Source organism: Phalangium opilio, unplaced genomic scaffold, assembly GCF_054372755.1.
Source record: "Phalangium opilio isolate 3A_F unplaced genomic scaffold, DU_Popi_V2 ptg000002l_1, whole genome shotgun sequence".
Classification (NCBI taxonomy): Eukaryota; Metazoa; Arthropoda; class Arachnida; order Opiliones; family Phalangiidae; genus Phalangium; species Phalangium opilio.
Window position 1 is genome coordinate 8,149,301 of NW_028324144.1, and position 27,184 is coordinate 8,176,484.

The following is a 27,184-nucleotide window of genomic DNA, read 5'->3' on the forward strand; positions in this document are numbered from 1 at the left end:
AATTGTTTGATATCGTAATATAATAATGATTATAGTAGAAAGGTTAGGGTTTTAAATTTTAATTATCAAGGAAGTGTTAACTGTGTTTGTGTTTATTTCAATAGAATAATGGCAGTACTACGTATGCAAACGTCATACCCTTCTATCTCTTAGCTCAGTGTCATCCTCCTACTGGGCGCGTACAGTATCCGCTCTTACAAGAGCGCGCCCTGAGGGAGGGATACACAGTTTACACCCCTCTCTACCGCCATTAGTCTATAGTCTTGACCATTTAGTTTCTGTGAAAAGGTTATAGGTCATGTCATAAGATATGTTTCATAAGTTTGTCACTGCTTACTCACAGTTTGTGATGAAGTGACGTAAGTGAAACGTCATAGATTTAAAGTAAAGCGACGCCTTTTGAGGAGCTGTCAAAGGCTTAGGAATACAGACTAAATAGGAAGCTGGACTGTAAAACTAACCGAGTGTAGTCTGCAATTCTCGCTTGTCGTTCTGTAACTTGCTCGAGCTGTAAGTCTCAAGCATTATGAAGTATAGGTAGTGTCATACTTATGAAACATATCTTATAAACTTATGGTCATATATAGAGTTTAGCATGAAATTGACTTGAAAATGTGACCGTCAACGTGTAACGGCACACTATTTATACAGCACTCTTTAATTGTTCTGTGCCATTTTGCCATTCGGGCCACTGTTTTCGAGTTCAGATTGGAGTATTTTACGTATGACTCTTTAAATTTAATTAAGAAGCTTTAAGACAATGATTTCTAATCTAATTAAGTGGTCTTCCCTAAAACACCAATCAAATCGTAACTCGGAAACAGAGCCCGGACAGAAAAATGTCATCATTATCATAGAACATTTTCGACTCTAATTCAATTAACTTATGGCAGACTTATATATAAATTTTTAATTTCCCAAGTGTTTGTTCAATGTAAATATGATTTTTTCACTGCAATCACTCAAACAATAGAGAGTAAATCTTGCACTTGTTATAAACCTAATTCGAATCTGAAGGTGTCGCTTGAATTTTGTAGCTAAAATCTTAAGGAAGCTCAACGTCTTTCTTGAACACTAAAATCCGTACTTTCTTGCCAAAATCAGGCTGGAAAATATCTAGTAAAATGAATGAAATTGTCACGAAATTAGAGGATATATTGAAATAATAGCTCGTAACGCTCAAGATTAGATGTCATATTTTTATTATATAGCCATTATAGACTAGTTTTGAATGTCCAAAGCTTCAATTGTATACATTTCCGCAGGCATTACGTCCTGAAATCTTTAAAAGGAATGCGGTAAAATTATCAAATACTTCTTTCTTTCTTTCCTTTTAACAAATCAAATTGGGTGACGAACTTGAATCGTATTTACTGTAAATTCTCACGCGACAACGGACTTGATAAACACTACTTTCTTTTGTATTATATTTAACATTACGTATTCATACGCATCAGCTTTGCCAATTTTATCGAGTAAGCTTGATCTTGAATATAAATTAATTTAATACCTCTTGTTTTACCCTATGGGCAATTTATTATCAAAGTGATAGTAGTACCTGAAATTTAATATTCTTCTATTTTGTGGTTTATGAAAATAGAATCGAGGTTTAAATTAGTATTTTAGAAAACAAAACCCAGCATTTTGATGTAATAAATCTAAATAGGAATTTTAGCAAATCTGTGGTAGTGACGTCAAAGTTTGACGTTCTATAAAGATATTTAAAATAATTAACAACTTAGGCATCTTAATTTGGCCTAGGCTTAGCATTCGTATTACTACCTCGTAAATTCCAATTCTGACGTATGATTTCTAATTTAAGCGAGCCAATAACCCAAACAAAGCTTGCGATTGCGCAGTGAGAGGCTGTCATAGTGATGATATGACGTCATAGTTCCAAACCAGACAGTATAAGAGAGGTTCATTGCAAATTAAACTGACGTTAATTTCTGAAACTAAATGCATTACACCGCATGTTTCGAACAATTTTTATGGCATTTGATTTTAGGTGCTACCAGGGTTCATACAAACATGCAGGGAAAACCTGGAATAATCAGGGAAATAAATAGTTGACAAAAACCTCAGGGAAATTTAGAATTCTTAGTAAAATTCAGGGAAATCAGGGAAATTTGCGTCAAACATTGGCCGAGTAATTAAGCAAAATGTTCGTGAACATCCCCCTCCATAGGATTAACATTACAGTAAATTTTGGAGTCTCATAACTCTGGTTATATTAGAGATACGGGGATGTCCTTTGATTATGTAATAGTCCTATTTACCCCTCCTCCTTCGTTAACATTTGCTCCATAGGATACGGGAAAAACCTGGAAAATTCAGGGAAGTGTATGGGGAAAATCCTGGAAATCGCATGGAAATTTGTTTTCCAAAAGTTGTATACTTGTATGAACCCTTGCTACTAACCCTTTAAATAAAATAAACCCTTTGATTTCTTGGAATGAGATCAATTTGTCGTATTAATTTGTCCTGTTGGAATAAATGAGGATGAAAAATTTTGTTTTAAGAATTGCGACACGTTCCTTATGGAAACATTTATCGCATAAATTAATTTAAAATTTGGGAATCGGTCCAATTAGTTCTTCTAGAAGTAATTACTTAACCTTTTCTCAAAAGCTCATCGCTGTGGGCGGTTTTGTTCATCATAGATGTATGTACCTTTATTAACAGTAATATTTGGCAATAATTTAGTGGCTTGGGGGGGGGGGAACAAAATAAATGTTTCCCTCTTCGCTAGAAATAATATTTTATATATTTATTTTTTTATTATTTTTGTTGGATGACTCACATACCCAAATACTCGATTCAGGATTCGTAAAGGTGGATAAGCAATGTAGGTTTCCCTCCTCTGAAAGACACGATTTTTAGCTGTAGCTCAAGAATCCCGAGACAAATTGCCAGAAATATATTTTCTAGTTCTACCTCACATCTTTTAAAGAACGTAACAACGAAAAGTGTGTAATAAAATTGAGTGGGAAGCAATTTTACAAATTTTCGCTTAATCAAGTTGTCTTCTCGGTTGTCTTATAGGACCTATAATATTATACAGGGTGTTGCGAAAAGGGTGGTAGAACCGAAGTACAGTGAGTTGGTTCTATGAGTGATTTTGAGTTGAAAATGTGCTTTGATTTTTTTTCCTAAAGTTTTTGATTAGAGTCAGAGCGAGTCAGTGTATTACGGATGACCCCTCAAATTTATTTGAGAAACCGAAAGTAAATGCTTATTTAATAACGGAGGTCATCCGTCAAACACTCCAATTGTTATAACTTGTAAACGGTGGTCCTTGGGTAAAAATGTCATAGAACATTTTATACTCAAAATCATCACCCATAGGACTGTGGTTCATTCTTACCCCCCTTTTTGTAACGCCTTGTTTGACCAATTTAACTAATAAGTACAAATGCGATCTAAAATATTAATTAAATTAAAATGTAAAGATATAAATGAATAGTCTTCAATGAATAAGATTGACGGTTCTTTGTCTGTGGAGGTATAGACGAAAAGACCTTTTTAGCTAGATGTGGTAAGACCTTAATCTACCCCAACCGTTGGGCCACCTCGAATATTACCTAAGCGAGTTATAGCAAACATGAATACTGTACTACATTAACACATACGAAACTAACACGCCCTCCCCACCCCAACCACACCTAGCTAATACGTAAGTTATTTTACGTGACTTGTTAAATTGGTACTCTTATATTGCTAACAACGAAGAAGAGAAATATGTTAAATTAATTTTTATTTGTTAAGTTTTACAAAATTTAACATTTAAACAAGAATAGACATACTTCTGGTTATCACGTTATTTACGTTGTTGGGTGTAATCTGGCTATGCGCCATAACACATTTTTCTTATAAAAATATTGGTAATGGATTTCGCTTTACCGAGAAACGGTAAATATTTTTATAAGGAAGGTTAGGTTCGCCAATAGAAATCCCGGGGTACTTGGTACATTATTACATCAACGCCTCGATCTTAGCGTTTTTCAGGTTAGACAGGAATGTCCACAATTTTACCCCTGGAATTTTTATCGCATTTTTATATTAATAAAATAAAATAACATAGAGGATGGTTTTGTTGAAAATATATCGAAAATGCGTTTTATTTTTGGCATGTCAAGTGGGTGTGGGAGTAAGCTATAGTGTAATTGAATTTTTGAGGAAAAACGGGAAAATGTGTACGGAAAGTAACTTTTGCGGTTTTGGTTTTATAAGAGACTAAAGAGTTATTTATTGCATTTGCTGTTAATAGGGTAGTGTCAAATGTAATATACTAGTTAAGTTACTTGGTGTTGCCCGGATGTTTAATGGGACTGGGAACTTGAAGAGTTTCCTGATGTCTCTATGTAGACACTAATTGGACTTTGGGAAGATTCTCAGGAAGTATGAAAGATGTGTGTGTTTTTTAAGAAAGTTATTTTTTATTTATTTTTTGACAACTTTCAAAAACACAGGGTTTTTATTGGGTTTACCCACCAAATAACCCACTTAATAAAACCCATCGCTAAAATCTTCATTTTAATGAATTTCAATGCTAAAATAATTTAATTTTGAAGGTAGTTCAAGGTATTTATTGTTTCAACTTCAAAGTGTTATTTAATAACAGTGTTTGTACGGAACCTGGAAAACCTGGATAAGTCAGGGATATGGAAAATAGGGATATAAAAAAAATTTCCTAAAAAAGTCAGGGATTTCTTTTGGTATGTCAAACCATGCTTCGAGCAATGCTAAATATGAACTAGGTTTGAAAAGTGGGCTCTGGTAAATACCTTAAAATGGCCAGGGATATTGCAAAAACTTGGTCAGGGATAACCTGGAAAAGTCAGGGATTTTCAATGTAAAAATTTCGTGCGAACCCTGAATAAAATTTATTAATTTTTATGAAACATTTTAAGACCATTTTCCTATTAAGCAGTGACTTTTGAATGACAATTTTTATTGTGCAACCAACTGCTAAAAATAAAAACCCAATAAAACCCGTTTTTTTTCGAACGCTGCTCAATAACGATGTTAGTTTTGTACGAAAAAATAGAGAAATTAACTGAAAACTCAAAGAGTGTGAGAGACAACCATGTAATTCCATCGAATATTTTTGCTAAAACCGCATCAGTTCGAACCATATTTATTTATCTGAATTTTAATCGCAATAGGAAATGCGTTTAAAGAGCGCGAGTCGGGCAAAGTTGATGTTAATCTAATATAAAAGAAGGTTGCGAATAATGGCGTTAAAAGCTTGGTTCATGGAAGCGTAGATGATACCTTTTGATATTTTGATACTTTGGGTCAGACTCTACGGCGCGGCTTCTATATACTACTAAAGAACCGGACTCCCATGCATGCCATTATAATCCACATATTTTTTTTTCAAGGTATACTAGGGGATTCTAAGTATGAACATTCAGCCCCCCCCCCTATTCCGTAATATGTATTTTATCATTTTATATACAATGTAATATCCCCCTTGAAAAATACCATTTTTTTATTATTATTATGCGGAGCTGGAGTTTGTATGACTCATCGAAGGTCGCTCCTTCCTTTGCGTGAGCAACGTGACAATGGGTTCGTTCCAAAACACATACCGAAAGGGTCGGGCAGATTTGTTATTAAATATTCAGACAGAGGTTTTGATTTTGTTCAGTCTCGATATAGTTAAATTAAAAAATCATGAAAGTTTGCTGTGCATTTTTATGCGTTGAATGTTGAACAATCGATGGAATTACCCAATTGAGTACTTGTATGTTTGTCTTTTTTGAATATTTATGTTCTAGAGCTTTTGGTTGAAGATTAGCATTGGGTTATGAGGGTTCATACAAACTTGGAAAACTCGGGGAGAGAAATAAATAGTATAATAAAAACTCGGGGGAAATTTTGAGATTTTTAGTTGAATTCAGGGAAGTCATGGAAATTTGTTAGGTTTGAGTAAGCTTGCTCTGAAGCGGTTACTTCAACTATAAAATACAATTCTCGTTGTTATTATTACTACGTAGGCCTATATGGGAAAACTCAGGGAAATATATGGGAAAAAACTTGGTAAACTCAGGGATATATATGGGGTAAAAACCTGGAATCCCCTGGGAAATATATCGCGGAAGAAACCTGGAATCCCGAGGGAAATATATCGGGGAAGAAACCTGGAATCCCCAGGGAAATATATCGGGGAGGAAACCTGGAATCCCCAGGGAAATATATCGCGGAAGAAACCTGGAATCCCCAGGGAAATATATCGGGGAAGAAACCTGGAATCCCCAGGGAAATATATCGGGGAAGAAACCTGGAATCCCCAGGGAAATATATCGGGGAAGAAACCTGGAATCCCCAGGGAAATATATCGGGGAAGAAACCTGGAATCCCCAGGGAAATATATCGGGGAAGAAACCTGGAATCCCCAGGGAAATATATCGGGGAAGAAACCTGGAATCCCCAGGGAAATATATCGGGGAAGAAACCTGGAATCCCCAGGGAAATATATCGGGGAAGAAACCTGGAATCCCCAGGGAAATATATCGGGGAAGAAACCTGGAATCCCCAGGGAAATATATCGGGGAAGAAACCTGGAATCCCCAGGGAAATATATCGGGGAAGAAACCTGGAATCCCCAGGGAAATATATCGGGGAAGAAACCTGGAATCCCCAGGGGAATATATCGGGGGAAGAAACCTGGAATCCCCAGGGAAATATATCGGGGGAAGAAACCTGGAATCCCCAGGGAAATATATCGGGGAAGAAACCTGGAATCCCCAGGGAAATATATCGGGGAAGAAACCTGGAATCCCCAGGGAAATATATCGGGGAAGAAACCTGGAATCCCCAGGGAAATAAATATGCATAAATATCTTAGAAATTTTAAACTTAAATAATTTTGAGTAGAGAAAGGTCAAGAGAGTTACGCTTTGACTGACATTTCAGTTTCTTAATTACAATCTAGAATTTTGGCATATTTAAACGAAATAGCATATAAAATAATGAAGAAAGTCCCGTATCTTTATCCATATTTTAGATAAATACGAATTTCAAATTTGAAGTATCCTTTACATTATTCTCTTCATTATGTAATTTATTTAATCAACTATTGTGCATGAATTTGATATTAGACCAGCATACACAAAAAACCATCACCCAGCTGCAAGGTCTGAAATGAATGAATTAAGTCCTCGTGACGTTGGTTAAAGAGTTCAAGGTCATGTCGTCGTGTATATCGAAAGTGGCCCAAGTACATTCAAAGAAACTATACCTCTAAAGTATCGTAGAACCGGTTCTATCGGTATTTTGCTCTGAACGTACCCAACCAAAAGAGATCGCCCTGACTCTTCTATTCTATTCTATACTGTTTTGAAAGTTCTTTCGGTCAGGAATGTAAACGGAAGGTTTAAAAATGCCTGTCTGTCTCTCCCTGGTCGAACCATTGAACTGAATATCCCGTGAAATAAGCGTTTACGTCGTCTGCTAGTCTGGTCATCTATAACTGCACGCGCAAATGTGTGGAAAAATTGGTAGACTCGGATCACGTAAACCTAAAGATCTATAGCTACGTTTTATTTTAACGAAGGGCAAATAAATATCCAAGGTTGTTAGCCGTTAAATTATCGCGTTGGTGTCTAACACGTTTAATTTATCTCGCGTTTAATATTCATAATTGGTTTTGCGGTCTCTTTTAACTTCGAAACTAACTTCAGGTAACGTTTTGCACGATCCTGCCAGATGTGAGCGAGCGGTAGAAATGTGATAGCGTAATGGATTCAAAATTGAACGTGATGGTGGTTAATTAGGGGTCGACTCGATAGTGGATCAAGTCCCTATGTCGAGTTTAGTTATATCATTTTTACGATAAGAATAAATAACATTTCTTGACATGTGTTGTAAAAATGTCGGATATGCGTGGTTGATAGCGGTTAAAAGCAACGCGAAAATCAATTCAAATCTTTTTATGCTGAATAGTGTTGTGAGTGCTAAAGTGGGTGTGGCCGGAATTAGTGAATTAGGTGTTTTTGGTAGATGCATTTGCATGGAAAGCCAATAGGCCAGCCTTTACTAAGTTGTTAGCCTATCACAAGTGGAAATTATTGGGTGACCAATTAAATTTCTAAGTTGTTAGCCTATCACAAATGTTGGGCGACGAATTAAAATTTATGAATGTCATTTGATGTTCTGGGACTTTTAGGTTGATGCATAAAAGTTCTGTTAAGGTTTTTTAAAGCCAATTCTGAATGTGTTGAATTTTTAAATCAGCAAATATGTAATGATTACAGAAGCGACTCTGAATGGAATTTTGTTTAAACTTTGAAGTCCCCTTTCCGAAATTTTAAAATAGAGCAATTAAGTTACGCAAAGAATATAAAGGAAAGTGAAATGCATGATGTGTTTCCTGAACAGGATAACCCAACCTAATTTAGTCTTGAACTTAGTCTTAAGTAATCTTTTTTCTTGAAACCTAATTCTTTAATTTTTTTAACCTCTTGTTGTTCTTTTCTTTCGTAGGTCAGTCAGTGGACATCGCTTCCGCCTTGCTGGACATGTACGACTCTCTAATAGCTCAAAACAAGGACGATGAAGAGACAAACGGCAACGACAGTCCCGAGGCTTCGTCCTCGTACGCCTTCCGTTCGGGTCCCGGTAACTTATCACCCGTCCAAGAAAGTTGCCATCCCGATTCGACCACCTCGAGCGCGAGCCCCAACGATTCGCCATGCCGCTTTGTCCCGTGTGTCACAATTACCTCGGTGTCTTCCTCCTCAAGTAGCGTCTCGAGTAGCACGGCGGGGGCTGCCGGACGTCTTCACTATTCGGACAGTGGTGTGGGCGGCAAGAACCGACGACCCTTGAGCGCCAGTTCGCTATCATCCAGCTCTTCGTCCAGTTCATCGTCGTTGCCTCGTAACGGTATGGACGTTAAGAAATCCTATTTGGCCAGTATCGAGAGCCTAGATGATGACGCCAGTGAGGATGAAGTTAAAGGGTCCAAGGTCAGTGGTGCTGGTGCTTCGCAAACCACTTCCGGTTCCATGACGTTAGATACGACCCCGCCTTATACTCGTGGACTAGTGACGCCTTCGCCCAGTTCGACTTTAGCGTCCATCGCGTCATCCAACGCGTCGTGCCTACCCGGAAGTAGCGGTGGAGTGATATCGTCCGCGGTTGTGTCCAGTTCCGGTTTGACTCATATCGACAGAGTTCTCCTTGAAATTGTCGAGACTGAAAGGACTTACGTGTCGGATTTGAGACAAATTATTCAGGTGAGCTTATAATATTTTTCTTTCGGGGATGTTCTTATTAGTGTTTTGAAGTTTATAAGGTAATGTTACATAAGTTTGACACTGGTTTATGAGAGTAAGTCGTGCAGTGACGTAATGAAGTGTCGTATATTCTCCTTAAACGACGCCTGGTGAGGTGCTGTTAACTCATAGTACCGGCTAAATATGGTAATGGACTGATAAAGACGTCATTCTCGAACTAGGTCTCAGTTAGGCTGCAACATTGGTACGAAAGATTGTTACACTTACAGTTTGTCACTGATTACTGAGAGCTTGTCATGAAGTGACGTAGGTGAAGCGTCATAGATTCGAAGTAAAGCGACACCTAGTGAGGCGCTGTCAAAGGCTTATCACAGACTATATAGTAAGATGAACTGCAAAACCGAGAGTAGTCCATTCTCGCTTATCGTTCCTATGCTATTATCATTATTTACTCTCTGATTTTTTTTCTCAAAAACATATTCGTATTGGTAAAGCTAATACTCGGTTGTAAAATGATTTTAATATTTAAGTAGACGACATAATTCAATGACATACGTAGCGAATAAACCAATCACCAGAAGTGAAAACATAATTCTCTATAACTGGAAGCATAAGTTTATAAGATATGTTCCATAAGTATGACTCTACCCTAACTTCGTAATGCTAGAGACTTACTGAGAGCTAGTTCGAGAACGATAAATGATAATTTACTACACTCGGTTAATTTTGCAGAACTTCCATCTTCCCATTTAGTCTGTACTAAGCCTTTGACAGCGCCCAGTCACCAGGCGTCGCTTTATGAGAATCTATGACCTACGTCACTCACGTCATGACAAGCTCCAGTTGGTAACCAGTAACAAACTTATGGAACATATCTTATGAACTTATGCTGGAAGGCAACTTTTTAATAAGCCAGGGCAAAGGCTTAATCTTCCACTCCTCCTGTCAAAATTCTCTTTCGCTTTAATCTCCCTATATTGTTATTATCCGTGAATTACAATTAACAATTAGGGGCTATTTCGTAAGCTTGTTAAAAAAATATGTGAATGACGGTTTATATTCCTCTCGCGTGTCACTTTGAATAGTGGCGGTTTCCAGCTGGTTAATTAACTATGGGGTTAAACAATTATCTCTCAATTCAATTATTATATAAATGAATGTAAGCTTTACCTTTTATAATTTTAGCCGAAGGCTATTATTTTAAAGGGGCGCGCCTCTAAATTTCGCTTCTTCAAGGCCCTTCCATTATATCTTGCCCTCAACTTAATTGTCACTCATTAAGTCATTATTATTCTTACCGGTATTTTACAAGGGTGTCACTTCGAATGTAATGTGATGTAATACAATATTCCCATGCCAAGAAAGACGGGAAAATGTATTTACTTTCTCACTTTACAGACTGGCTTTGAATTGGTGTTGAACAAATGCAAAAGTCGTGAAAAGGAAAATTTGTGCTATAAGAGCCTCAAAATAAAACCTATTACATAAACATTGACCAAGAAATGTGCATGCACATTTGGACGATTTATGTAAATTAATAGTTTAAATTCGAAATTAATCTGAAATCAATTAAAATAATTCTGAATTTTATAATTTACATAAACAACTACCCGTTTTTTTCATAAGGCTAAAATGTTACGAGTCTAGAATAGGATGTTTGTAACATGCTTAATATGGTAAAAGGGCTCGAGGACCCCACCTTGAGAAACCAAACCACTTCTATAACCTTCCTCTAGTGTTATTGATATCAACAATGCAGTTTAATCCACCCCTGGTTTAAAATATATAGGGTGTTTCTGATAAGTGTACCATAAATTAAGAGGGATGTTCTTTGGGTGCACGATTTTGAGTTGAAAATGTAACTTCTATCTCCATTTATCTGTCCGGGACACTGTTTTCTAGTTAAGATTGGGGTATTTTATGGATGACCCCTTAAATTCAATTAAAAGAAACTGAAAGACAATGACTTCTAATTTAATGAAGGGGTCATCCCTAAAACCCTCCAATCATAATTTTAAAGTAGTTGTCCAGATGGCAAAATGTCATAGAACATTTTCGACTCAAATTTACCCAAAGAACATCCCCTTTTATTTATGGTAGACTTATCAGAAGCACCCTGTGTAAGTGTAGAAGTAATGCTTATCAGGGTTGCACGGCTCATGGTACTTTTACAATGACATTGAGATGTATGAAAGTTAACCCATACAGTTTACTTCTGCCGCCATTTTAAAAAATGGCTGCATGTTGAGACCATGTACCATGCAGCCCTTAGGACAATACATTGAACAGTGCTGTAAATATCCGTTGAAAAATACGAAATAACTTCCGTAATAAAAGTTTATTTACAGTTCTATACGTCATTTTGGAAAAATTTAAAAATCATTCTTTGGAAATACATATAAGTCAACAAAACTAGTTTCAGCTGTTGAAAAATTCCAATGAAAATTCCATCGCTAATTAAGTTAACGTATCATACTCAGCTCTTTGTTTTAAAAGGACAGACAGACACGCGATAAATACATTTCCGGGATACGAAACAGAATATTATACTTTCGAAAGAAATTATTATAATAATGATAGGTTTCGGGAAACAAATTACATTTTTATTTTATTTTTTGTTGATAGGGAAATAGAAACCAGTTCTATATTTTTGGGAAGGTAACAAATATTTAGCAACAGCAGTCAAGTCGATCGCGCCTTGTAATTGAGAACAACAATATAAATGGGAGTTGCAGATAAGGCGCGCGCTTTTTGCGCCCAAGTACGGTCACGATTACATTAAATTAGAATCGTTAACGGCGATCCTCCCCCGATTTCAAATTTACTTCGTCGCTCTTTGTTCTTATCTTTATATCACTTATTTATTTTCTTTCTTTTATTTTAATCTCTCTATCTCGATTTGCCGATTAAAATAACCTTGGACTGCCACTGAATACAATTAAAATTTGCGCGTAAAATTTTTAAGGAATTGTGAAATGTTTATTTTTGTAACTTTGTTGAAAGTTTAAAGTTCATCTTTTTTATTTAAAAGTCGTGTGAAATTTGAGACAAGTAGAGTTCTATTTTAAGGACTGGAGAACGAAGGAATTTGGATGGTTCATTATTTAAACCTGATATTTTTTTTAAAAGCTAGGGAATTGAGATTGGGTATTTACAGGAGAAAATAGCTATTTTCTCCTGGTATTTAATATGTGGAAAGAGCTATCGAATTCGAGATTGGGCTTTTAATATGTGGAAAGAGCTATCGAATTCGAGATTGGGCTTTTAATATGTGGAAAGAGCTATCGAATTCGAGATTGGGCTTTTAATATGTGGAAAGAGCTATGGAATTTGAGATTGGGCCTTAAAAATGTGTCAAGAGCTATGGAATTTGAGATTGGGCCTTAAAAATGTGTCAAGAGCTATGGAATTTGAGATTGGGCCTTAAAAATGTGTCAAGAGCTATGGAATTTGAGATTGGGCATTTAAGATATGGAAAGAGTGACAAGTAAAAGTGATAAAATTTGAGATTGATATTTAGACTGACAAATTAAAGTCATAAAATTTGAGATTGATATTTAGACTGACAAATTAAAGTCATAAAATTTGAGATTGATAATTAGACTGACAAATTAAAGTGATAAAATTTGAGATTTATGTAGAATATAAACTGACAAGTAAAGGTGGTAAAACTTGTTAGAAATAAATTTGAGATTGTGCCTTGAACATCTGTGAAACAAAGTAACACGCATTCAGCGATAGATGCATTCCCATTTAAATATTTATTAGTCCTTTCCTTTACCTCCCTGCCCCTTCCCACCTCCGTTTTACGAGAGACTTGTTAAGGAGAGACGAGAGATCGAAATTCGTGGCACGGCCGTGATCTTTTTCCTCTTAATTCTTTATCTGTTTTTGAAATTTAAATTATATTTTATTTTTTATTTTTGCGTTTTAGTCAAATCGTGCGTTTGTTTTCTATCGCCTTTATTTATCGGTTTACGAGGGGCCTAAATTGGAATGATATATGGTTGAACTTAATGAGAAACGCGAAAAAAATATCCTACGCGAATCAGCTTGAAATATCGCCACGATTTTTCATGATTTTCTTTTCTAGTTTATTTGAAGGAAAAGTTCAGGTAACATAACATTATACCTTTGAAGAACGGCCTTTTTCTAAATATAAAAGGAATAATATTTAAAAATAATAAAGGTTCTCTTAATTAAAAGTAATTAGCATTTAATTAGTCGCCATGGGTTTAGTGGCGTCTGCTAAATCGAACCTCTTACCCTTTTCCCTCTCTCAGCCTGTCAGAATTCAACCATTCCTGTAGGGGTAAGAGTTTTCGGTTTACCAGTTCTCGTTTTTCATGGCCCCCAGAGGTCCTATAATTCCTATAAAATCCTATATTTTTAAAATTGTTCTATATAATCCAGTATTTTTGGCAAAAGTCGCAAAAATCCTATAATTTTGAAATTTTAAGCAACCCATCGGTTAAATCAGGACTCGGGTCTAAAAAATGGGGATGGGTTCCCCAATATTGTTGCTTAACTAGTTAGAAATGCCTGGGTATATTATGGTTAAGAAAAATGTATGTTCACTATTCAGTGCTCACCACCATGGTGTGCTTTTCGTTTGGAAGCTATAGGAAATCTATTAGTTGTCGTGAATGTCGTCTACTAAATCAGAAAATGGTGGGAAATAATAATTTTTTTCGCCGTACTGGTTCTTTAAAAAATTAAAAAAATTATATTTTAGTGTCCCATATAATACTATAATTCTGGAAAAACCTCCTATAAAATCCTTTATTTTCATGAAAAAATACCTATAATTCTTCTAAATATTTTCAAACTTCGGCTTAGGGTTTTTAAGACCAATAAAATTCTAGTTATTTTGTAATAAGAAATGATTTATTTTTTTCTTTTTATATTTAGTAAAAGGCCGTTCTTTTAAGGTATAATGTTATGTTACCTGAACAGGCTGAACTTTTCCTTTAATTCTTAATGTGGATGAGGATCGAGTGTTTCATATTTTAATTTCAAGTAATTAAATCGGAGCTTCGGTATTGTGATAATAAGCAGCTGAGATCGTGACAACCGTTTTTGGCGTGGGATTAGATTCTCTTGGGTAATTATTGCGTAATTTCTGGAACAATTGGGATTAATTAGAGAGATAACGTTCGCTTGTTTTAGTATTATATTCTCTAAATATGATTTTAACCAAATTGAGTGGGGATCAACTATTGTTTAATCAGTATGAGCCTTGACGATGTGGGAATTAGTTGAGCTAATTTCCCTTTGTTAGCATACAAGTGTTTTGTTATGTTAGCCAATGTTAGCGATTTTTAATAGCGATCTGTAGGTAGCTATAATTAATCTCTATTGTATTTTAATAGAAAGATCTTTACTAATTTAGTACCTGTAATGTCGTTATATATTGCGCTTTATAAATATTTGATAGTCAAAGGACTTAATTGGTGTACATCACTTTAATTGCTTAAATAAATTCATTATATAGTTAAGTCAAACGTGACATCTCTGACAGTTTCAAAACTCGGTATAGCTTGTTACAAATATATCAGCAGACTTTCTAGGGGTTGTTTTCTTATAGAAAATTCTACAGTATTAAAAACATTTTATGTGTAAAAAACATCAGGAAATTTTGGCTCAATGGGGACAAAATAAATTTTGAAAATTAGTCAAAAACGCTAGGGGCAAATTCATGGAATTTAAAATATCGGAGTTATAACAAACTTATCATTAATCATAAATTGAGACTCTTTAATTCTTATCCCCGAGCTTTATGAATAGATATAGTCAGAGTTGATAGAAGAACTTTCAATAAATAAATATCTCCCAAGCTACTACTAAATACTATTGATATTTATTTTAGGCAGTTACCGTTTTGTTATGTAAATACCCAAAAATAAAAAATAAAAATGTCTTTAAACTAGGCCAAACTACTTTAATGATCTTTAAGTACAACTTTATTTTAAATTCACAATGGGATATTTTCATTTAAACTTAATATTATACCGAAAATAGAGTCTATAAAAACTCTCTTTTAAAATGTGTAAGACCATCTTTAGTTGAAAAGGGGCCACATGTACTTAATATCGTATTTCAATCATTCTCATACTTGTAGGGTTTCTTAGGGAAACTCATCAGACTCGATTGAACAACGTACTTAACGACTGGTTTTCATACAGACCGGAAACACTTGGAAATATTCCATAATCCTATAAAGCAAATAAATACTTTCCCCTTTTAAAAGAAATGAGGTAAATTTAAATTTAAATAAGCGACAGTATTTCGTTAATAAAACTAGTTTTAATAGATCGCATTATGTTTTTGAAGTATGATCAGGAAGCGATATCTAGTTTATTAGGGAGAAGGTAATAAATTCGCCACGTTTCTAGCTTTATCTCCAGTCCAAACGTTACGTAGGTCCGGGGTTAATCCCCGCCGCCTCTAAATTATAACCAGCATCTCATTGGTTCTTGAAAACTCACGTCAGCGCGACACGAATGACGAAAATTACGTATTTAATTTCGACTGAGGAGAGGCAAAATAGCCCGGCCTTTTTTTACGTCCCCCCTTGTATTTTGAAAGGGGGACTGGGACTATGGCGCGCGAATTCTTAGGCATCTTAAACCTTCTCCCTAATAAACTAGATATCGCTTCTAGGTATGGTACGTACAAGAAAAGTTTGCAAAGTATAATTTTTCTCCAAACTCTATTATTATAATTTTAAATCTCTGAATATAATTGAACGAAATCTTATATACAGGGTGTTTCTGAAAGGCCTGTCAGAAATTAAGGAGATGTTCTTTGGGCTATTTTCATAGGAAAATGTTTTATGACATTTTGCTGTCACCCAAAATTACTGAAATCAATGACACTTTATCGGGTGAATTACCATGGCAAAATCACGGTACCACATAATGTAAATCGACCAAAAATACGTACATATTTAATGTTAAGTCTGGTATTTGTAATTTTCGAAAACCGCAATTATCTCATAAAGATAAAATATTTACACTTCGTTAACGGAGTTTTCTACCAGCCTAGGTAAAATGAAGTTAATTTATCGGTGAAGCCATTTAAAGCTCACAGCGTTAATGGGGGAAAAAGTAAATGTAAATAGACCTGTGTTTGCGAATCACTGAACATTGAATTTGCAGTAAATTCCTTATCAAGCTTACCAAGCTGTTTCATAAAAAAGTGCTGTTGAACAGAGAACTTTTACATATCGCAGATGAAAGTCTTCCCAAGCCTTAAAGCCTGGTTTTCTATGCCGAAAATTTTACGGAAAAGTAAAAACAATCCACAAACGTTTGCAGAAAATTCCTTAAGAAACGGCGGCAAAATGTTTTCACTAAAACTTGTAATATCAAAGAGTGCGAGCTCGTAGAGACCAAGGCTTACCACCAGTTATGTCGAAAATGCACCAATAACAACCTAAAAAGTTTCTTAGAATTTATTTTCTTTGTAAAAACGTTAAATTTTTATCATATAAATAACGATTAAGCGAAACAAATCGTTCACTATACACTTTTAGAAATTTAACTCAACAACACAATCGCCTTCAATTTAAAAAAAATGGGGTCGAAAATAAAGCTCTCGCGAACTGACTAAAACCAAGCCTATGACGTCACGCATTCGTCGATTCCTATTGGCCACCGCTTTCCATTCCGTAAAAATTTGCGCAAAAATAGAAAACCAATTCCGTGTTTGCACTTTGCAGCCCAGACAACGCGACATTTTGCGGCAGTTTAACTCTGAACGCGGTTTTCCTGCGTTTTAGGCCAGTGAAAACCAGGCTTTAGTTGTACAGCGAATTGAGAAATGGTGATTTTGTTATTTTGCATGCGTGTATATGGCATTGTTATTGTAACTTAATACTTGTCGAGTCTGGTTTTTGTCGCCCTTCGAGACTACTAAGTCCCTCCCCCCCTATAATTTAATTTCAATCGGAATTCGACTCACAACCGATAAAGCGACGAAGCCCAGTATTTCTATCAATGCCTTATCACTCTAAAATAAGGTCCTTTGAACACTAGAAGTCTGTCACTTTTATATTTTATCCAATTTTACTCATAATGTTTTGAAATTATTCGCTTTTATCATCATTGGTGCAATGTGGATAATATTTCAAATATTTCCTTGGCTTGTATTATCTATTTATTAGTATATTGATTAGTTTACTGGGTCATTTAAAATCAAAATAGAGCAATACCATCTTTTTATAAACGAAAATATTTGTGTAGTCTGGTTAAGCAGATCCTTAGAATGTTCTTAATTTGTTTATTAAATATCTGAATATACAGGTTGTTTCTGATACGTCTACCATAAATTAAGCTGGGTGTTCTTTGGGCGATTTTAAGTTGAAAATCTTGTATGACATTTTGCTGTAAGGACCACTTTTTTCGAATTATGATTTGAGTGTTTTAGGGGTAACCCCTTAAAGAAGAAAATCAAGTGATTTTTTTTTATCGATTCTTGTACAAATTTTAAGACCATTCTGCATAGTGAAACATTCAGGAAATATCTCCGAACGGCTGTAAAATTCAAATTAGTTTGAGATTTTATGGATAATTTGAAATAAGGACCTCCGACCAATCGCGTAACGCCCTGCCTTTCTGTTAACAAAATTCCAGGTGCACGCTCTACATCTCGCGCCACGATTGTCATATCAAATCTTGCGCTAAATTTCATTTGGCATGGAGCGTACAACTGAAATTTTGTTAACAGGAAGGCAGGGCGTTATGCGATTGGTCGGAGGTCCTTATTTCAAATTGTCCATAAAATCTGAACCTAATTTGAATTTTAAAATCATTCGAAGATATTTCCCGGGTGCATGTTTCACTATGCAGAATGGTCTTATAATTAGAACAAGAATCGATAAATAACCACTTGATTTTCCACTTCACCCTCCCTTTAATTAAAATAGCATTATCTTTCAGTTTCTCAACTAATTTTAAGGGGACATCCTTAAAATACTCCTATCTTAAGTTTAAAAACAGTGGACCGGACGGTAAATCGTAAAAAAAAAGGTCAGGGAAAACCTGGAAAACTCAGGGAATTTGAGTGAAAATTTCGTTGCAACCCTGGTACGATCTTTTTTGCACATTCTCATTGTCAGCTCTAATATAGACAAAGCTATCATACAGGAAAACTAAGAATATTGAATATTCGAGTTATGAATAGAACTTCTTATATAGCTTGAATAATTCATTATTTTAATCTTAATGGCTACAGTTGCTTATCAATAAATAACATTAATTACATTAATTACATTGCATATTCAGGTAATTAAGTGGCTATAGTGATATGGTCCTCTGGACTCGGAGAGGTAATATTTTGATTTCAAAATTGTTTCTCGTGTAATACTGAATAGATTCCTTTTATATTCTGGAAACTCTAACGCAATAAATCAAAGTTCATTGGCTTCCGTATAGTATATATTTCCCTCAAAATACCTGAAATTAATTAATGCGGAATTGAGGATTTTTCTCCGTCAAGTTCAAGGGTCAATATCGTGTGCTACCTACTTCCTAATACTATTTTGTCCGGAATTTTAAACGAAATCATTTAGCTAACCGGTATTTTTTATCGCCTTTTGTTTTTTAATCGTAATTTGCGTCAATCACGAGTGAATGGAGATTTTTTTGTGGAGAAAACGGTTGCCCCTAATAATGAAAATTCATTCAGCATCACTGAATGCGGTTTTCTATCAAAATAATTTAAAACTATTTTACGAGTTCGATATAAATAAGCCAGCGTTTTTATTAATTTATCAAAACAAAACGAGTGTACATGTTTTTCCGAGGGATCCGACATTTACAAGGAATCTCCATCATCTCGAAGTATTTGAAGAAATTACAGAGTGTTCAGGAAGATTTCGAAATCTTTGAAGAAATTGCGAACTGTTCAGGAAGATTTCGAAATCTTTGAAGAAATTGCGAACTGTTCAGGAAGATTTTGAAATATTTGAAGAAATTGCGAACTGTTCAGGAAGATTTTGAAATATTTGAAGAAATTGCGAACTGTTCAGGAAGATTTTGAAATATTTGAAGAAATTGCGAACTGTTCAGGAAGATTTTGAAATATTTGAAGAAATTACCAACTGTCTAGGAAGATTTTAAAGTATTTGAAGATATGACCAACTGTTTAGGAAGATTTTGAAATATTTGAAGAAATTACCAACTGTCTAGGAAGATTTTAAAGTATTTGAAGATATGACCAACTGTTTAAGGAAGGTTTTGAAGTATTTGAAGATATGACCAACTGTTTAGGAAGGTTTTGAAGTATTTGAAGATATGACCAACTGTTTAGGAAGATTTTGAAGTATTTGAAGATATGACCAACTGTTTAGGAAGGTTTTGAAGTATTTGAAGATATGACCAACTGTTTAGGAAGGTTTTGAAATCTTTGAAGATATGACCAACTGTTTAGAAAGGTTTTGAAATCTTTGAAGATATGACCAACTGTTTAGGAAGGTTTTGAAATCTTTGAAGATATGACCAACTGTTTAGGAAGGTTTTGAAATATTTGAAGAAATTGCGAACTGTTTAGGGAGATTTTGAAATATTTGAAGAAATTGCGAACTTTTTAGTAGATTTCGAAATCTTTGAAGAAATTACCGACTGTTCAGGAAGATTTTGAAATCTTTGAAAATATGACCAACTGTTTAGGAAGGTTTTGAAATCTTTGAAGAAATTGCGAACTGTTTAGGGAGATTTCGAAATCTTTGAAGAAATTACCGACTGTTCAGGCAGATTTCGATATCTTTGAAGAAATTACCGACTGTTCAGGAAGATTTCGAAATCTTTGAAGAAATTGCGAACTGTTCAGAAAGATTTCGAAGTATTTGAAGAAATTACGAAATCTTTGACAAATCCTGTAATGGAGAGAAAAAGTGAGGGATTTCTTTGGGTGAACTCTGGTGATCACCTAAAAATTGTTCAGAAATTACTTTGAAATGTCAAAGATTTCGTAAGTCTGAAGTCCAGAAATCTTTAAACAATGCTCGAAATGAAAGACGAGCTCCTGAAATGCTCGAAGAAATCACAAAATCTAATCCTTAATTTTTTTGCAGTGTCGGATCCCTTGATTTTATCTTTGCACCCATTACGTTATTTATAGATTATTTAGAGCATTCAAATAAAAGTTTCTTAATTTATATCGTACTATGAAAAAAAACCTTTTCATCGAAAAATTGGATCGATTCCGTAAAGTAAAAGGATGTGAAGAGAATTGTTCCTTCCTTAAATTGAAAATATGCAATACTAGGCCTAGCTGCTATTGCGTTTTAAAAAGGGGCTATTATCACAAAGAAACTTCCTCACGATGCACTTTTCATCAGAGTATTTTAGTGCGTCTTATTTTGAAGATTTTAGGGCAAGACAACGTACTGCTGAAGCTTTGGAATTAATAACTAACCACATGCCACATATCTGTTACATTTGCCCAATCTAAGATAAGCTTACCTGACAAAAGACAACGCTTAATGCGTACGTAATGTCGTAGAAGATCGTCTCCTATTGCCAATTTTGTAGGAAACATAAACAGTTATTTATTCCTGCTTTTAAGTATTTAAATTCCTGGTGCAACTGACCTGAAAAGAGAATTATTTGCTTCCCCTTTGGTTAGGGTCGGAAAGGTTCATACAAAGCCTGAAAACTTTAACAGGGAAAACCTGGAAAACTCAGGGAAATAAATAGTTGACAAATAACTTAGGAAATATTCAGGGAAATTTAGAATTTTAAGTAAAATTCAGGGAAATTTGTGAGTTTTGAGTAAGTTTGATGTTGGAAATCGGTTTTCAAAAATTTGCACGAACCCTGGTCTGTTACTGAGAAAAAAGTGTTTGAACTTGGTCAGATTTGAGTGAATACCTCGGACCACCTGGTAGGTTGTCTGAGGTGAATTCAAATAAGCAAGCTCCGTTCAGATGCTTATAACTGTTATGTTACTTACGATTGTATTGTTACAAATAGGTGCGACCTAACAAACTGGGAGGCCTTTATATTACTCATATGCATGTATACAAACGAGTATATGATTAAGTATACCGAATCGAACAGGTCTCGCATTATAAAAATTTTATAAATAAATTTTTTTATAATTGAATAAATATTTAACTTAATGGTTTCCATCGTTTAAGAGCTACACCCCCCATTGTCAAGGCTTTTAGAAGACTTCTTTTTCTCTCCCAGCACTCGTACACAATCACCCTGGGGAATCAATCATCTTCTAAAGCCGTGGCACCCCATGTGTTTCTTCCAATGAGTAAAACACTGTAAAAGGTACGAAAGTGCCAGCCCTATACTTCTCCAAAATGTTTTACGCGAATTACTTAATACGCGTTACGCCAGATTTCGTTGAAAACGTTTTGCGGTTTTTATTTTATAAAGGAGAACTGAAAGTAAATTTTTTGTGGTTTCGTTTGTAGTTAGTTATGGTTAAACTCCAGTTTTGGGCCTTGGGAAGATTCCAGTTATCTAGTGAAGGCTTGTTGCTTGTTGCAAAGGTTCTAGGCATGGTCGCTGTAATCCCTTTTAAAATAGGGTTCGTACGGAACCTGGATAACCTGAAAAATCTGGATAAGTCAGGGATATGAAAATTAGGGTTAAAAGTCGGGGATAATCAGGGATTTAAAAGTTTTTCCTAAAACGTCAGGGATATGTCAGGGTTTTCGTTTGGTATATCAAACCATGCTTTTAGCAATGCTAATATGAGACAGGTGTGATGAAGTGGGCTCTGGCAAAGACCTTAAAGGCCGGGAAACGGCGAGAAGGGTTCTTGTCAAACTGAAAACCGTGCATCGAACTAACAATGGGCGACCGTGCTTCAAACTTTTTAGGGGTTCTTGTCAAACTGAAAGCCGTTCAAAGCGGTTCTTGTCAAACTGAAGATAAACAATGGACAGTCTCTTAAATTTTGTTTCCCCGACTTTTTGCATCCCCCATTTAAGAGACTGTCCATTGTTTATCTTCAGTTTGACAAGAACCGCTTTGCACGGCTTTCAGTTTGACAAGAACCCCTAAAAAGTTTGGAGCACGGTCGCCCATTGTTAGTTCGATGCACGGTTTTCAGTTTGACAAGAACCCTTCTAGCCGTTTCCCGGCCTTTAAAATGGTCAGGAATATTGCCAAAATTTGGTTAGGGATAACCTGGAAAAGTCAGGGATTTTCAATGTAAAAATTTCGTACGAACCCTGTAAAAATGGTTCAAATGTCCTAACGTTATTCCTCCAGAATGTTTTAGCAGTAACTTTTTGACCGTCAATGTTACATAGCCTGAGTTGTCTCTGGAAAAGATACAGCGTAGGCGACAAAAAGCATTGAAATGGTCTATTGACCGAGAATTGAGCTACGGTACTTGTGACATTATGCTTTGCTTAAAATTTTCGAAGAGTCTATACTCTATTCTCCTTTAAAGCTTATATATTTTTTATTTGGTATAAAGAGCCACATTTTTATTTGCACCACGATTTTTATTCAGGTTCTGTTTTTTTTGCGTCTTGAATGCATGATCCGAAAGTGGTTTTAAGGCGATGAAGAAAAAGACCCTCGCTGAGCAAGGTTTAAAGGTCAAACTGAAACTTCCTTTTTTTCTCGGTGTAAAAACGCGTTACCCATATGCATTCTCAGAATTTATTTTCTTGCAATGCGGAGGCCCGTTTTCATTCATTGCAATCATGCTTTTTGTTGTGGTCTAAATAGTTTAAATTTTAATGAAAATGGCGGTGAAATTTACCGCCAAATGATGACCGGGACCTGAATTTTAAACTAGTTTTTTTAGGTTGCATTTATATACGGTTTAGATTCTTGTGTTGTTTCTCAGATTGGATTCGATTAATAATTTGGTACTTAAGTGCTATCATAAATAATATATAGCGTATAAATACACTATTTAGTTGCTTTTGTCGCCGCATAGAGGTCTTTTCTATTAGTATTTATGTAATTTGGTATGCGTTGCCCTGGTTTTTTGAAGTAAGTCTGGGCTGTGGTTTAGTTGAAACAAATTCTAATAGATGCTCCCATAGTAGACTGGCCTGCTAATCTTAGCAAAGGCTAATTTTAGCTCCACCCTCCTGGACGAATTCTGATAGGTTCCTGCCTTTGGCAAGGTAAAATTCGTGTCTAGAAGTTTAGCCAGCATGTTAGGGGCGCCACAGTAGCCAACACTTCCTTAAAGTATTGGCCCATGCGTATGATACGTTTTTATCATGTTTTTAGAAATTTCAATAACCTAATAACTTGGCGTCTGCGAGAACCTAACCTCATTGAACTTAAACAATCCACTTCTAAAAGCTTCCCCTGGTGTTAATTAATCAATTTAATTAATTTAATGTAATTTGGTCATCTTCTGTGTTTCTGTAGCGAATTTTGACTATGTATAATCAGGGATAGATTTAATTTTAGAAGTAGGAATGGAGAACGGTTAGCATTTAGTTCAGTCCGACTCATAGCCCAGTGTAGGGCCCCTTCCTCCAACACGTAACGAAAAGTTTAAATTATCCTATTGGCTTACTTAACTGGACGGCGAAAAATACGTAGTTCCTTTTTACCTCTGTCGCTATGACCCGCCTCTTCTTTCATACCCCCCCCCCGTCCCGTGGAAGGGGGTACGGGACTTTGACGCGCGCCCAGATTACTCTGTTCTCCATTCCTACTGCTAAAATTAAATCTATCCCTGGTATAATCAAAAAGAACAAACGAACAAACAACCCATTTCTCAAATATGAGTTGTAGATAAAAATTGTAGTCTGTATTTTTTTATTTAATTTATTTTTAATATAATTTCCAAATACGGTAGTGTAACTGAAATGTATCCTTGAATTAGTGGCGTTTAAAATTTGATACAAATCATTTCGACAGCTTGAACCCTTTCCTAAATACTATATTTACTCGCACAAATAGCCGTAGACACGGAATTTATTATAACCCTTACAAACTTCATATTTTCAAACCTTGATAAACAAGAAAGTAATATTTTAAACTTCGTGAAGGACACGCCAAACAATATAACTCAACCACAGTTGGTATGCATTAGTAAAACAATTCATTTTGAGAACGAAATAATTTTACCTGTTTCTCTCAGTTGATGCATCGCACCATGGGGTGAATTCTATAACTATTTTTGGTACTTAATCCTCAGCAATCAAGCCACAAACCTTGATTGTCTTGACGTTGGACAAAAATTCACAATTGCCATGTATTGGCAAATGGTTAAGCGTTAATAGAGTAATGATGAGGGAACTATTTATTTATTGCTTGTGATTCGGTTTAGTAACCTTGCTCGAAATGTACAATGATGTTGGAAAGAATCATGTTACAATTACCCCTCTTTGTGGTACACATCTCTCAAATAGAGAAGAGAACTTCTGCTTAAATATATTTTTCAAGCCTTTCACAAATACATAACAACGGGTACAGGTTGCTATGTAACGACTAACACTTTTGCTAATATTTGAAGTATATAATACTTCTCTTCGAGAGAAATGTACCAACCACAAAGCGGGGTAATTGTAACATGATTCTTACCAACATCATTTTACATTTGTAGCAAGGTTACTAAATCGAATTGCATACGAGATAAATAGTTCCCTCATCATTACTCTATTAGCGCTGCTTAACTATTTTCCAAGGCGCATGCGCTTGTGAATTTTTATCCCACGTCAAGACAATCAAGGTTTGTGTCTATTTGATTGCTGAGGTTTTAGTACCAAACAGTTATAGAATTCACCCTGGCACGGTGCGATGCCCATCTTAAATTAAGTTTGATGACCAGGAAAGGAAACTAAAAGGTGCATGAGCCAGTGAAGAATCGTGATACATAACCAAAGTATTAAGAGGATACAGAGTGTCATCCTTCTAATAATTATCCTCTTTTGCTAATATGTGTTAGGGAATGAGGATCTTTACGAATTTTGTCCAACTCCGAGGCTCCCCTTATAGATGAATGCTCAGTGTCTGTACCATTTCCCTCTTCTCATTCGTCATCCCAACAAACTGCGATACTTTTGTTTGCAAAGATTAGTGGGAACAAGAAGAGGGGAGGCTCGCTCGTCAAAAACGTTTTTTAAGGGGCATGCTTATGGTGCTTGAAACAATTTCTCAAAACCATTAAACCATCTGCGGGCGCCAATCCAGACTTATGTCTAGCCCGTTGAATAGGGAAAATAATAGAAAAAGATATGAAAGTTTTAGGGGCCGTGTGGCAAACAACGAATTTTCCTTGTAGAGCTCGATACAAAGGGATAGGGTAAAAATGGACCCCTTTAAGAGCTCTGCTGTGCTGTGATGTGAAATTAAACTCAAGTTTAATCGTCCTTATAATTGATGATGCACAACAATTATGGCACATGTACAAGGTGTTTCTGAAAAGTCTGCCATAAATAAAGGGGGATGTTCTTTGGACGATTTTGAGTTGTAAATGTAATTTCTTTGACATTTTGGCGTCCGGCGCCAATGTTTTCGAGTTATGATTTGAGTATTTTGGGGAAGACCCCTTAATTAAAATAGAAATCATTGTCTCTCAGTTTCTTAATTAAATTTAACGGACCCTTCTTAAAATACTGAACAATCTTAACTTGAAAACAGTGTCCCGGACTACAAAATGTCATAGAAGTTACATTTTTGACTCGAAATCGTGCACCCAAAGAACATCCCCCTTAATTTATGGCAAACTTATCAGAAACGCCCTGTATATTAAAGCTTTCTGTGTTTTTGAGTGAGAACAACACTTAAGATGATTACTCAAATATAGTGTTAGGTTAAATGTAAACCTAATTGCGTTTGCAAGTCGTAACTTACGACTATAGCAGACGACAAAAGGACTCCTTAACTATCAGGGTCAAAGTGTACATTGACTTTGGATCCGGGATTCTCTAGCAATTGTTGTTTCGCCATCGTTAAAACCCTTTGAACACTAAGCCTATAGTTTAATGAAACAGTTTTCAGAGTTGAAAGTCGCCAAAATTGACATTTTACGTTCTGGTTCTATTATTTTCGGCTTCAGAAGACTCCTCGCTTATTTGAAGTTATATTTTGGCGCCAAGATGTAGGCCTATACAATCTTGCTATAGGCTTGATGCGTTTGATTTGAAGATATCGATAACTGATCTGTCAGTTAAGAATGACGTTATGGAAGATTCTTAATCGTGATTTGTTCTAGCTGACCTTGTTGCAAGAAGCAATATCTTTCATTGATAAAATCGATCGTGCAATGACTGGCCGCTAAATAACGCGGTGTATAGCTAAAACTTTGCAATTTCTGTTTGACTAGACTTTGTGTCGCCTCCGCCCTCCAAATACAACAAAACAAAGGAGTCGCTATATAGGAATTTAGTGCCTCTTCAAACAACGACCTGTCAATCTTATTTATATTATTGAAGTTTTATCTGAGATAGCTGAGAAACGTTCATTTAATATCTATATAAATTGAACTTTACGCTAATTGCTTTCGTATCTTCGTTAGTGATCTATCGGCTAATAAACACTATTAGATACCAACAGGGATAGATTTAATTTTAGAAGTAGGAATGGAGAACAGAGTAATGTGGGTGCGCGTCAAAGTCCCGGAGCCCTTCCACGGGACGGGTGGGGGGGGGAGTATGAAAGAAGAGGCGGGTCATAGCGACAGAGGTAAAAAGGAATTACGTATTTTTCGCCGTCCCCGTCAGCAACGTCATCAAAACGTAGTTTAAGTGAGCAGCCAATAAGATAATTTAAACTTTTCGTTACGTGTTGGAAGGAGGGGCTCTATACTGGGCTATGAGTCGGACTGAAGTAAATACTAACCGTTCTCCATTCCTACTTCTAAAATTAAATCTATTCCTGATACCAATGACGTAGGATGTTCAGGAAAAATCAAGACGGCCTATTAGAAATTTCAAGTTGGGACTGCTTTAGTTGTCACTTCATTAGTTCAACAAGTATAATTTAGCC

The 27,184-nt window shown here is 35.6% G+C and overlaps 1 protein-coding gene across 1 annotated transcript in view; it reads left to right on the plus strand.

Annotated features, from left to right (window-relative positions):
- The window catches only part of GEFmeso (Guanine nucleotide exchange factor in mesoderm), a 139,661-nt gene that overhangs the window by 75,201 nt on the left and 37,276 nt on the right, over positions 1–27,184 (plus strand). The window contains exon 2 of the mRNA XM_089860605.1: positions 8,494–9,248. Within this exon, the coding sequence (XP_089716731.1) occupies positions 8,494–9,248 (755 nt within the window). The remainder of the gene's footprint in view (positions 1–8,493; positions 9,249–27,184) is intronic.